This window comes from Miniopterus natalensis, chromosome 11, assembly GCF_054644295.1.
Source record: "Miniopterus natalensis isolate mMinNat1 chromosome 11, mMinNat1.hap1, whole genome shotgun sequence".
In the NCBI taxonomy this organism is placed as follows: Eukaryota; Metazoa; Chordata; class Mammalia; order Chiroptera; family Miniopteridae; genus Miniopterus; species Miniopterus natalensis.
This window is the reverse complement of record NC_142091.1, coordinates 46,396,470-46,409,408: the sequence shown is the minus strand read 5'-3', so window position 1 is coordinate 46,409,408 and position 12,939 is coordinate 46,396,470. Positions and strand designations below refer to the sequence as shown.

The 12,939-nt window shown below is 44.8% G+C and overlaps 1 protein-coding gene across 1 annotated transcript in view; it reads left to right on the top strand.

The window, feature by feature from the left end:
- Positions 1-12,939, top strand: part of GALNT18 (polypeptide N-acetylgalactosaminyltransferase 18) — a 273,895-nt gene that overhangs the window by 199,174 nt on the left and 61,782 nt on the right. The window contains exons 4-6 of the mRNA XM_087821731.1: positions 214-397; positions 2,037-2,234; positions 6,700-6,814. Coding sequence (XP_087677857.1) covers positions 214-397; positions 2,037-2,234; positions 6,700-6,814 — 497 coding nt within the window. The remainder of the gene's footprint in view (positions 1-213; positions 398-2,036; positions 2,235-6,699; positions 6,815-12,939) is intronic.

Sequence of the window (12,939 nt, the reverse complement as noted above, 5' to 3'; positions counted from 1 at the left end):
TCCTCTGCAAGTTGCTGGGCTTGATAAATATTATTTTCATCTCTATTTTCCCTTCAAGTCTGAGCTGCGTTGGCCATCCTGGGAACACCGCGGAAGACCTGGGGAGGAGAATGGACCCCCCAGCCTCTCTCTGGTGGTTGTTTCACCATGAAAGGAGGAGTGTTTCAATTGTCCCCTGCACCCACTAGGCTAACAATACATTTTCCCCCTCAGAGGAACTGAAGGAGAAGCTGACTGAGTACGTGGACAAGGTGAACGGCCAGAAGCCAGGCTTTATCAAAGTCGTGCGCCACAGCAAGCAGGAAGGCCTCATCCGCTCCAGGGTCAGCGGCTGGAGGGTGGCCACGGCCCCCGTAGTGGCACTCTTCGATGCCCATGTGGAGTTCAATGTGGGCTGGTAAGTGCCCATCAGGAGGGGAGGATGGTCCAGGGGCTTTGGCTCAAATGGGTGCAAAGCGTGCTGGGATCTCAGTCGTGGTGGGAGTAAGCAGAGAATTCTGGGAACAGGTGAGATTGGGGTGTGTGAGTGACTAGGCAACAAGGCTGGCCCTTCAGGGTGGGAGAGGGTCAGGGGTCAACAGGGTCAACACACTAAAGGGTATGGCGGCATTAGGTGTGACTCTGGCTGACATGGCCCTCTAGAGGACATGATCTGGCAGAAAAGTCAAAGGTCAAAGCCCAGCAACGGACAGGGCTGCAACCCCCAGGAAAGGGAGAGCTGGACCAGATGTGAGACAGAAGCCCAACCACACAGACGGGGCCACGGCCTAGTGGGCAGAGGGCACTGAGGGTGTTTGATGTTGTCACAGGTGCCCTGGGTTCCCCAAAGGTCAGGCCAGTGGTCGCACCATATCTCATATTCTCCCTCCTGGTGAAACTAGGTCCTAGAAAATCTTTCTACCTTTGGTCAGGGCTCCTCAGGTGCCGCAAGGGGAAAGAGAACACACACAAGGCTTCAATGGCCTTATCTGAGCAGGAATGGGGCACCTGATGCCCACATCCCTACAGGCCAAGGGTTGTGCTGTGGCCCAATGTGTGTGACTTTGCAGAGCCTGGGCATGGGAGGCCCAGGCACTGGGAATGGCTGAAGGTACACCCTCCTAACAACTATGCCTGATGGCTCCGGGGTCTGCTCTCCTCCCCAGACTCCACGCACCATCCTCTGCCTCTCTGGAGTGAGGTGAGGAGTGCCATTTAGCAGGAAGGAGCAGCCAGGCATGCATGCAGCATGACTGGATTTGTACAAACTTTTCCAAAGCAGGCCAAATTAAGATTGCAGTGCAGCCATTTTTCATAATTGAAGTCCCTGCTTGCCATTTGTGACTATTTAAAAAAGCATTTTCATTGGATTTATAGCCAGGAGAGGAGAGGGGCACTTACTATTTCAAGCTGATTTAAATAAACAATTATGCAACAATTGCATTATTAATGAGAAGCTTATCATTCCTCTCTGCAAACACTTTACTCGCCTGGTGCCCATAAGGGCCTTCTGGTTCCCTGGATGCCAGATCTGCCGCCTTTCCTTGGGAAAAGGGGAACACGCTGGGTGGGGTGGGGGGCACAGAGGGAAGGACCCAAGCAGCATGAAGTAAGTTTTTTCTTGCCTCCGTGTTTCTGTCTTCCTCATCTGCCTTTGTCTCCTGGTAAATGCACTGAATTTTAGCAAAATCAAAGCCAGAGTTGAAAGCTTCCCATGGAACCTCAGATCCATTTCTTTCTTCTTTCTTAAGTCTTGATTTTCTTTTTGCTAGTGGAAAAAAAGAAAGCAAACAGACACAAGGATGTGAGGCACTAAGAACCTGTCAGCTTAGCCCAGGAGGTGCTAAAGGAGTTGTGAGGCCTCTTGCCAGCCCAGAAGTATGGGCGCTGGGAGGTTGTTAGGGCCTCCTTCCCAGGAGGCAGAGCAGCTTGCTGCTGGAAGAGATGACCAGGTGTTCCTTCCTCTTTCCGCAGGGGGGAGGGAGCTTTAGGAATTGTCAGTCTGCTGTTTCTCCACCTTGGAAGCAGTAACCCCTTTCTCCCTCCCCCCTGCTCAGGGCTGAACCCGTGCTCACCCGAATAAAGGAGAACCGGAAACGGATCATCTCGCCATCCTTTGACAACATCAAATATGACAACTTTGAGATAGAAGAGTACCCGCTGGCTGCCCAGGGCTTTGACTGGGAGCTGTGGTGCCGCTACCTAAACCCTCCCAAAGCCTGGTGGAAGCTGGAGAACTCCACGGCCCCGATCAGGTAAAGCATCCTTACCAGTGGGTCTCTCTGCCTCATCTTCCAGGCACGGGCCCCCTCCCAGCCCTACCCTTATTCCCTAAACTGCAGCCCCATCGTGGGATGGCAGGTGGAGTGAGATGAACGGTGGTGGAAAGGAATCACAGATGACCTCCAGTCCCTGCTTGCAGGCTCTGGTGATCTCTTTTTAAAGAGCCATGGTTCCCAGAATTCATTCAGAGGCTCAAAGTTACTCATCCCAATACATCACTGTGGGACACCTGCTGGGGGCCAACTACCATCTATACTGGGTGCTTGAGTCCAGGGTGATTAAGACTCAATTCTTGTCACCAAAATCCTGGAGCCTAATAAAGACAGACAAAATAATCAGAATAAAATAATTGGAATAACAAATGATTCCACCAGGCTGGTAGAAACTGCATGGAAAGTGGGGAGAATCCTTTACAGAGTGTAGCATTTGCACTGGTTTCTAAGGGCAAGTAGGAGATTGCAAGCTTGGGACAGGGGCATCCACATTGAAGGAGCAGAGTGAGTTCACGGGTACAGAGGAGGTTCAAAGGGTCTGGAAGGAGGACCTGAAGGGGCAGCCTCAGGCCACGAGGCTGCAGGGAAGGAGAGGCAGGACCAAATCTCATAGCACCATGTAGGACTCAGACAAAAGGAGCTTCAAAGTGCATTTCAAAGGTTCTCTTTCAGCCTTTGTTGCTACCTTAATAGGCCACCAAATGACTCCCCTGTGCAGCCTGTTTTATGGATCAGGACTCCTGAAACAGCTGTCCCCACAAGCCCTTGTTTCTGTCTGGTTAATTGCAGATCAGGTGCCTTTGTGCTCCCTACAAAGTCCTACCTGTTAAACACACAGACACCCCAGAAGGTGGCCTACGGGTCAGATCCTGGAATGAAAGAGATTAGAAATTAATGTCACTTTGTATTACATGAGGAAGAAAGATTATGAAAATTTTAATTGAAAGTGGGTGATTATTATCTAAGATCACATTTTCCTTGCCAGGAGAAAAAAACAACTATATTCATATCTAAAACAGGATGGAAGGGAACTCCACCTGGCTTTCCTGCGGTTATCTCTATTACCTACCAGCCTCCTGCCACAATTTTGTGTTGTTAAACATTTCTTTGGAGGTCCCTGTGTGCAAGGACCTTTTACACACATGGTCTCATTTGCTCCTCCTCATAGCCTGGTGACAGCTCATTGCGTCACCCCTGTTTTACAAGATGAGGAAAGCAAGGCTGACGAAGGGGAATGGCCCTGCCAAAGGCTCTGGGCAGTGGAGCCAGGATCTGAACCAAGGTCGGCTGGATTGTCTACCACCATGTCTAGTTGTCTGTCATCCCCCTAGTCATCCACTCTTGAACTCAGGGCTCATATGGCTGAATTCTGCCCCCAGGGCTGTCGAGTGTTGTTGGAGGGGAATAGTGGATAACTAGGGGGATGACAGGCAATTAGACATGGAATCCAGCTGACCTGGGTCAGGATCCTGGCTCCATGCAACAAGCGTTGTTGCAGGAGCCTGCACTAATGTTAGCTGCTCCTGTTCTGCTCATCTCCCCGTGTATCATCCCGATCTTTATAAACCCACATTCTAGGTCCTTACAAAGAATATTGTCTCAATCTCAAAGTTTCCTTCACCTAATTTTTGTCAAGAACTTGGCTGAGAGAAATTATATTAATGCAAAAAATATTCCTGGTTTTATCCCTAGATAAAGACAGCCCCACAGAAAGTTGTGGGTTATACAAATTTGTCTTACCCACCTTGGCTCCTGTTTCCCTGGGGCTGTGCTTGAGTGCTTTGTTTACACGTGACATAGCTATCGGAAGAGCCCAGAGGTATCTTTCTAAAGGCGTATCTTTGAGATAGTTGTTCACTGTATCCTGGAGTAGCTTCTTAAAGAAGACTGACATAGAAATTTCTTTCAAATTCACTGCTAGTCAAAGAAATCCTTGCTATCCCTGAGGAATTAGTATAATATTTCCACATGGGAACTGTAAATCTTATTTCTAAGACCAGGTATGTTTATTTTCACCTCAGCCACCAGGAAGCTCAGAGTCTACTTTGTGGATCCACTTTAAGAACCTGGGAGAGGACCTATGCTGCACATGCATTCTAACTAGCCCCCAATTTCATTGTGAATTTTTGGTATTTTCAGACTCTTATCTATTTTATTTTTCAATGTAGTTTACATTTTTCTTGAAAGCTACTCCTACTTTGGTGGGGAATGAGACAAGGTATAAATCTATAAAACTTTCAGGCTGACTGAGCCCACTTAGTACCCTAGCCTGTTAATAAGTAATGGGCTGCCCGAGGTGGCTTGTGCTCTCTCCCTGACTGAGTCTGGCCATGAGGGGAGGGCCCCTTCCTGCATGTCGGGTGGTGCCAGCTAAGTTCAGCACTGCAAGAGTGCTGAGGAATAGGCTGAAACCCACTCTGCCCACCTGCTGGGCTGATGTTTTAAGTTGCCATGATTTAGAGGGGATTCTCTGGGCTTCTTTAACCTGCAAGTGCATCTTTCAAAATGATCTTTTGAGCACCAATTATGTCCCAGAGGGTTTCAGGAGCTTTACTTAATTTAATCCTGTGAACAGTTGATTCTGTTTCATAGGTATGGAATCAAAGGCTCAGAGAGGCTAGGGAACTTCTTTCAGAGATGCAGCCAGAATGGGGAGTTTTTCCAAGGCACTCACTTCCAAGGCCAGGCTCAAGAGTCCCCCACCAGAGCAGGAGCTCACTCTGCTCTAGGTGGAGTGGCTGAGGTACACTGACCACCCTGGTTACCTGTGGTCCATGGAAGGCGAAGCCATTCAGAATAAAATGCTGTGATTCGAAAGGAAGAGGGGCAGCGACCCCAGGTGCCAGTCTCGGTCTGAACAGCCTCCCTCATCAGCATTCTCCAAAGACACAGCCTTGCAGAACAGCTGTTTTGCCATGTCGATGAGTTTCTAGTTTCAAAGATGGGTCTCTTTGCATGTGACTAACAGTTTTCTCATCTCTGAAGTCTTCATTTCTCCTTTTTTCCCTCTTCCCGTCCAAATCCTTCAGCCACCAGCTGATAGGTAGCAGCGTGCAGTGGGACAATTCAGAGTCCTTTGCTAAAGTTGATGCTCCCAGCAGAGAAGCAGTCCACACAGCTTATGCTGATTCACCTAACATGGGCCACTCCTCGTAAAGCCCTGCGCTGGGCATCTGCACACAGGCAGTGAGCCCTGCTCTCATGCTCACCAAGGACAGCCTTCCAGCTGCTGGACCTACTAGCTGTGGATATGTTGCTCCAGCCTAAGACCCCTGCTGAATTCTAGACCCAGATGGTCTATCTCAGGCCTACCTGTTGGATATCTTCCCCTGGTGTCCCACAGGCACCTTAGATCAGTGTCCCAGTAAGGAAAACTTGTTTCTGAAGCCAGCATCTTCTCTGAACCCCATATTAATGTGTGGCCCCTCCCCTGCCATCACCCAGGCCAGAAAGTCAGATGCCATCCAGATTCCCCCCCTCACCTTCATAGTTCATCTCTTTCAAAGTTCTGATTTTACAGCAAACTATGTCTTTAGACAATCCCTATCTTCATTCTTGGCCCAGGTCCTCATCACTTCTCACCTGGATATAGCAGCAAACTTCTCAACTGGACTCCTCAATTTCCATCCCAACTCCTCCAATCTGTCTCCCCTCGGCTGCCTAAGGATTAAAACACAGATCTTTAAAAAATACACATGCCCAACTGGGGTGTCTCAGTGGTTGAGCTTCAACCCATGAACCAGAGGTCACTGTTTAATTCACGGTCACAGCACATGCACAGGCTGTGGGCTTGACCTCCAGTAGGGGGGGGTGCAGATAGCCAGTCAGTGACTCTCATCATTGATGTTTCTGTCTCTCCCTCTCCCTTCCTCTCTCTGAAATCAATAAAAAGCAAACACTGCTCATATCACTGTCTGCTTAAAATTCCTCATTGATACTCCTTTACCTACAGATAAAATTCAAATTATTTACCATGCTAGCCAAAGCCCCAGCTAACCTTTCTAAGTGGACCAAGGTTGGCATGCAGAACCCAAGTTGGGGAAGGGTGGGAAAGCTGGCAGAGTGCCCAGGTGGAAACAGAGACTTGCTGTGCAATTTAGAATTCAGGGGCCGGGGCAGCTAGAGATATAGATGTTCAACCTAGGCTGGCAGGCTGAGCTCTACTGCTATGGGCTAACACAAATGCAAGCACCTTGGGGAAGGATGGTTGGTCCCAGGACAGAGGCTGGCTGCTGCAGCCCTGATGAGCTAGCCTCCCTGGAATAGCTGGTGAGGGTAGGCCTGGGAAGGCCGCACGGAACGAGGTCCGCACCAGCTTTGGCAGCAAAGAAAGGAAAAGGACTGGGCCCACCTGGTGGGAAGGCACCTCTACTCTCACTTCCCTGGCAGCACCACGACGCAGCCCCTCTGCTAACCACCGGTTCATCTCCCCTCACCCCGGCAGGAGCCCAGCCCTCATCGGCTGCTTCATTGTGGACCGCCAGTACTTCCAGGAGATCGGCTTACTGGACGAAGGCATGGAGGTGTACGGAGGCGAAAATGTCGAGCTTGGGATCAGGGTGAGCAGGGTTTTCACCCACGGGGGCTGGCTCAGCAGCCCAAAGGGTGAATGAGTCAGGGGTGGTGGAGAAATGGGGCTTGAGGGTGAGGGCCACAGACTGATTCTGAATGTCCATTCCTTAAACTTAGTCCATGTGTGTGTGATCAGAGCTGATGGGGGTAGGATAGAGACAGGATGAGACCTATAGAGTTTTCAGGAAGAAAAAGCCTTCAGAAACTGCACTGGCTGGAGGTGGGGACACAAAAGGGTTGAGCTCCCAACTCAAGGGAACAACCTCTTTGTTCAAACCAAACATAGGTTTCTCAGGGGTGAGCAAAGGTGTGCTCAAGGAAGCAATTGCCGGTATCGATGGCTGGGTGGACAAGAGTGACCCTCAGAGTCACCTCCCCTTGAGATCTCTCACTCGGGATATTCTCTGTCTCCTCCACAGTGGCCCACAGACCTTTCCTAAAGACTTTGTCAAGAGAGGGCTACAAGGAAATAAACTCATAGGGTATAAACAGCAAAACACAGGTGTGGTTACTCCATGTTGGTGTCTGACCCCACCACGTGCTGGTCAGACCCTCAGGCTCGTTCATGCCTCACCATTTTCTGGAGGTAGCCCCCACCCCACCTCAAAGTAGCTATCGTTGCATGATGTGAATCTGTAACAGGCACCATTCAATTTCTCATCCTACAGGAACATTTCTTAGGCTCTGCCCCTTTCCCTGGGCCCATGAAAACATAACTCCAAAATGAACAAATGTGATGATGGATACAATGAAGGACCTTGCCCTAGGGGGAAGCCCATGCCTCTATTTAGATTATGGTCCTATCCTTAGGAAAAACCCAACCTTCAAGCTGTGGCTTTAACCACTGGCCTCTCCATGGGGATCTTTAAGCAGTCTGACACATCCACGGACTACAGGCTTGCTAGCCCTTGGAGGAAACCTCATACTTGCTGGTGTTCATGGCAGTGAGGATGCTCCTCCTCACTGTCAGCCCCACATGCACACTGCACCAGCACCTGGCTGGCTCCTATGGTGATCCCACTCTCGTCCCTTTGACCTTAGTGTCTGTATCTGGCATCTCCAGTTCCTGATATTCAGATCCCACTCAGGACTCCAGCTTGGATACACCTTCCTGTCAACTCTGACCTCCTTAGCCCCCCACCCACTGGACAGTCAGGTGGCCCTGCACAACCTTCGCCTTGCCCTTAGGGGAGACTGGGCACCTCCCATGAGCATCTCACATCTCCTGCAGCGGTCTGACAGGTACTGTCTGAGCTGGACTTGTCGCCCAGACTGAACACTAGGGCTTTGGGGACTGGCAGCAGGAACAGCTTCCCTGAAGCAGAGCTAAGAAAACACTTCCAAACAACTGTATTCACTGAAGCCCAGAGGCATTGCTTTGGAGGCAGTCAAATGCATGGGCTTATTGGGGAGCTAATATATTCATAGAGGACAGTGCCTGTATAATCACCCTCATTTTTAAAGCTCTCCCTACACTGGTCATTTATCCACCACTCGTGTCCTAACCATCTCATTTCAGCGCCGCTCCTGGATAAATGCTTGCCCCCAAACATAATATTTTTCACTAGTAGCTGCTGCCAGGAATTGGCTGAGCAGGCAAGTTTGCCTGTAGTCACTTACGCTCTCTAGGTAAAAATGTCCAGGAATGGAGGAAGGAATTAGATTTGTGAACTCTGCTTCCAAAACGTATGTGAGTCAATCACAGAATGATGGGAGATTTCTGGCTTCTCCTTGCCTAGACTATAAAGCTGTTCTGAGTGTGGGCCTGGGTAAGGCTTTCAAAGACTTGTTAAAAATCTTTGAGTGGTTTTGTATTCAGGGTGTAAAATACAGTGCAAAATGTTTCCTGGCTTTTTTTTCCTTCATCTCTTCCTTCCCACTTTACGGAGATGAAGTGTCATTGGAGTTGAAAGAAAAGTGTCCTTTAAAGCAGAGACCCGCCGGGCAGGGCGTGGCTCAGTGGTTGAGCGTTGACCTAGGATCCAGGCAATTGGGGTTTGATTCCCAGTCAGGGCACATGCCCTTGTTGTGGGCTCAACCAATGACTGTCTCATCATTGATGTTTCTATCTCTCTCTCTCCCTCTCCTTTCCTCTCTCTGAAATCAATAAAGATATATTTAAATAAATAAATAAATAAATAAAAATAAAGCAGGGACTCAACAACTTGTTGACTGGCAGAGCTGAGATCAGAAGGTGGGTCCAGTTCACTGGAATTCCGGTTCCCCCTTTAAAGGAGACAGAGCTGCTGAGCATCTCTAAAAGAGATTTTCACATTTTGTGTGGTTATCAGTGCTTTTCTTTCCTGTTTTATGAGTTAACATTTCAGTGCCTCAGTTTCCTCTTCTAGGACCTCCCCTCAATTACCCCATAGGATTGTGTGTAAAAATGAGACATTGTTTTTCTCACCTCATTTAGTCAAAGGCTGCTATTCAAAGTCATTACCTATTTGCAACACAGAAATAGAGTGGTTTGCAGTTATTCAGTACCTGCTCTGTGCCAGGGATTGTGTTAGGCACTTTCTCTGTGCCATCCATCTATAAAGCACCCTAAAAATTAGCTACTATTATAATATCCCTTTTTTCAGACAAGGAAATTGTGAAATTGAGAGCTTACATATGTTCTCAAGGTCATAAAACTTACAAGATGTAGAGAAAGGATTCAACCCCAGGTTTTTCTGATTTGAAAGACTAGATAGATATACTACAGTGATTTAGAGATAAAAGCCCTTATAACATCAAAAAAAAAAAAAAAGGTATTACAATGTCCATGCAGCAATTTCCTTCTACTTTATTCATAATCGAGTCTGGTGAGTTTCCATTTAAAGTCTTATTCTTATTTTACAATTGTTTCTAATATACGTTTTTAAAATTTATTATTTCTAAGTCTACAACTTAGTGGGAAAAGGAAGAGAGCTGCTATGGCCAAGCGGAGTGAAAAGAGTGAGAAATAAGAGCTGACGTTGCCTAGAATTCACAAAGATTATATAATTGATGGCTATAAAAATACTAGAATATATAAGAAAGCATTTGAGAGCTGGCAAGGAATTAAAAAATTAAGAATGCATTGAATTGCATTCCCTCAAAAATATGTTGAAGTTCTAACCCTTTGTACATGTGACTATTATTTGGAAATGGGATCTTTGCAGATGTAATTAGTATAAGGTGAGGTTATAATGGATTAGGGTGGACCCTAATCCAATATGACTGGGGTCTTTATTGTTAATAAAGATAGAAAGGATACTAGTTGGCTTTAAATTTTAATAAAATAAGCATATTAAAATTTTAGAGAAGCCATAAAAATCATAGATATAGAAAGTCTAACTTTCAGAATAGTAGAGGGGAAAAATGAAATGTGATAATGATGAGAGAGGGAGAAATAGAACAGGTGGTACAAAGAGAAAACATACAAGATGGTAGAAACAAATCCAAATATATCAGTAAATATACTAAATTTGCATGGACTAAATTAAAAGACAAACATTTTTTTAAATTGATTTTAGAGAAACAAGAGAGGGAGGGAAAGAAGGATGGAGGGTGAGAGAGAGAGAGAGAGAGAGAGAGAGAGAGAGAGAGAGATCGATTTGCTCTTTCACTTACCTATGCATCAGTGGTTGATTCTTGTATGTGCCCTGACTGGGGATCGAACCCACAGCTTTGGTGTACCAGGACAGCACTCTCACCGACTAACTAACTGAGCTACCCAACCAGGGCAAAAGACATACACTTTTAGATGAGATTTTAAAAATAATTGTTTATAAGCTATTTATAAGAAATATGTCTGAAATATAATACAGAAAGGTTAAAATTGAAACAAATGGAAAAAGTGGTAACAGGCAAATGCCAATCAAAAGAAAGTTGCTGTAGCTACATTAATATTAGAAAAATACTGTTACAGCATGCTTTAGTATAAATAAAGGAGATTTCTACAAGATGGTAATATGTGCACCTCATCAGGAATATATAATAATTATAAGCTTTTATATACCTAATTCTACAACCTCAATTTATATAAACTAAAAATTAACAGAATTTTAGAACACTGACAGCACCACTTACATGGTGGAGGATTTTAATAAATTTCTCCAGGTAATTGATAGACCAACACAATTAATAGTTTGAATCTAATGGGGCACATATAGAACACTGCATCTAACAACTACAAGATTCAACAAATTTCAAGGGATTAATATCATATAGACCATGTTCTCTGACCACAGTGGAATTAAATTAGAAATCCATAACCAAAAATTATAGACAAGGCAATATTTTTGGAAATTGTGAAACACTTCTCAATAACTCATACATCAAAGAAGAAATTACATTGGAAATTTGAAAATAATTTTGAACTGAGTGATAAAATACATATTACATATCACATCATATGAAATGCAGTTAAAATAGTATTTAAGAGAAATTGTATAGTGTTCCATTCTTGTATAAGAAAGAAAAGCTGAAAAAATTAAAAATGGAGCTGCCTTTTGACCCAGTGATCCCTCTTCTAGGAATATACCCTAAGAATCCTGAAACACCAGTCAGAAAGAATATATGCACCCTTATGTTCATAGCAGCACAGTTTACAATAGCTAAGATCTGGAAACAGCCCAAGTGCCCATCAGTAGATGAGTGGATAAAAAAGCTGTGGGACATTTACACCATGGAACACTACGCAGCTATAAAGAGATCATGCCTTTTGTCCTGCAGAGACTCCCACAGTCTAGATTTTCCCTATTGTATTCCCTAATGTCATTTAATATGTCCTTCTGTCCCATATATTTCTTCTCAATTGGTAGTTAGATATAGAGATGTAGGTTTAATTTTGTAGCAAGAATATTTCATAGGCAGTATTTGTGTACTTCCATCACTCAGTTCACAATGTCTAGCTGTCTACCCATTTGTGATGCTAGCAGTCATTGCTGATTATTGCCTGTATCCAATAATTCATTAGGTGTTGCAAAATGATGACATTTTCATTTTACTTCTCCTTCCTCATTTATCAGCTGGAGTAACTTTTATAAAGAGACATTAACAACCACCTATTCCTTGGTTGCTCTGAAGTGCATCAAAGTTCATTTGAAAACGTCAGAATAAATAAATAATTCTACAACGGCTTTCAAAATATTGAATTGATTCTCTACCGCCTTCCAAAGGGGACCATTTCATTTTTAGTATTTTTAGTATCATTATGAATTTAAATATATAGGTGATGTGTTTCAGTTCATCACATTTAACATCCTCATTGTTTTGCAAGTTTCACCTTTGGCTATGGAGAGCCTATAGACATTAGTTCTGAATCCTTTTGCCTCTTTAGTGGCTTCCCTGCCAATGGCAGAGATGTCCCAGGCTCATCTGCTCCAAACCTGTGATCAGCCATGTCCCTCAGGAGCCCAGCTTTCTCTTAGTGAGCAGTGTTATTAAAACCTCAATCTGGGCACTAGATTGCTACTGCTTATTGCTACTGGGTTGGTCCATGTTTTAAGTCTTTTCAGTAACCAGAGCTAGAAATTATTATCTTTGTAGAAATAAAATACTCCAGGCTTTCATGATGATCTCTCTGATTCAAACTTAGGACTACTGGGTTTTTACTTAACCTTATCCATCTGACATCTACATTTTCTTTTTCCCATGCCAAAACATTCTGGTTTTTAATGACACCAACATAATTACTTGTTTATTTTATTCCTCAGCATGCGCACGACTGTCTCAGGAAAGTTTAATATTTTTTGCACTTCTGTTTGTCTTTGGGTTACATTCCACTAGAGATGCGCTGTCAAATTACCGGGATTTAAAGGCACCTAGAATAGTTCCTCTCTGTGTGATTGTACTACCAACCTAATAAACAGGTCCATTTGTCTCATTTTGCTTTAGATTTTTAGGAATAGATTTTTTTCATATTTAACTTTTTATAATTATTAAATACTTACATAATTCCAAGAGGAAATCTATAAGAGAAAGTGTATTCAGAAAAATCTACCTTCTCTCATTGCCTCCTTCAATCTGTTTTCTCACTACCTCTAAAAAATATTTTGTTTTTTTCTTTGCTTTACTTTATATTTTAAAAACTATAGTCATGCACGGGATAATGACGTTTAAGTCAAGGAAAGACCACATATAT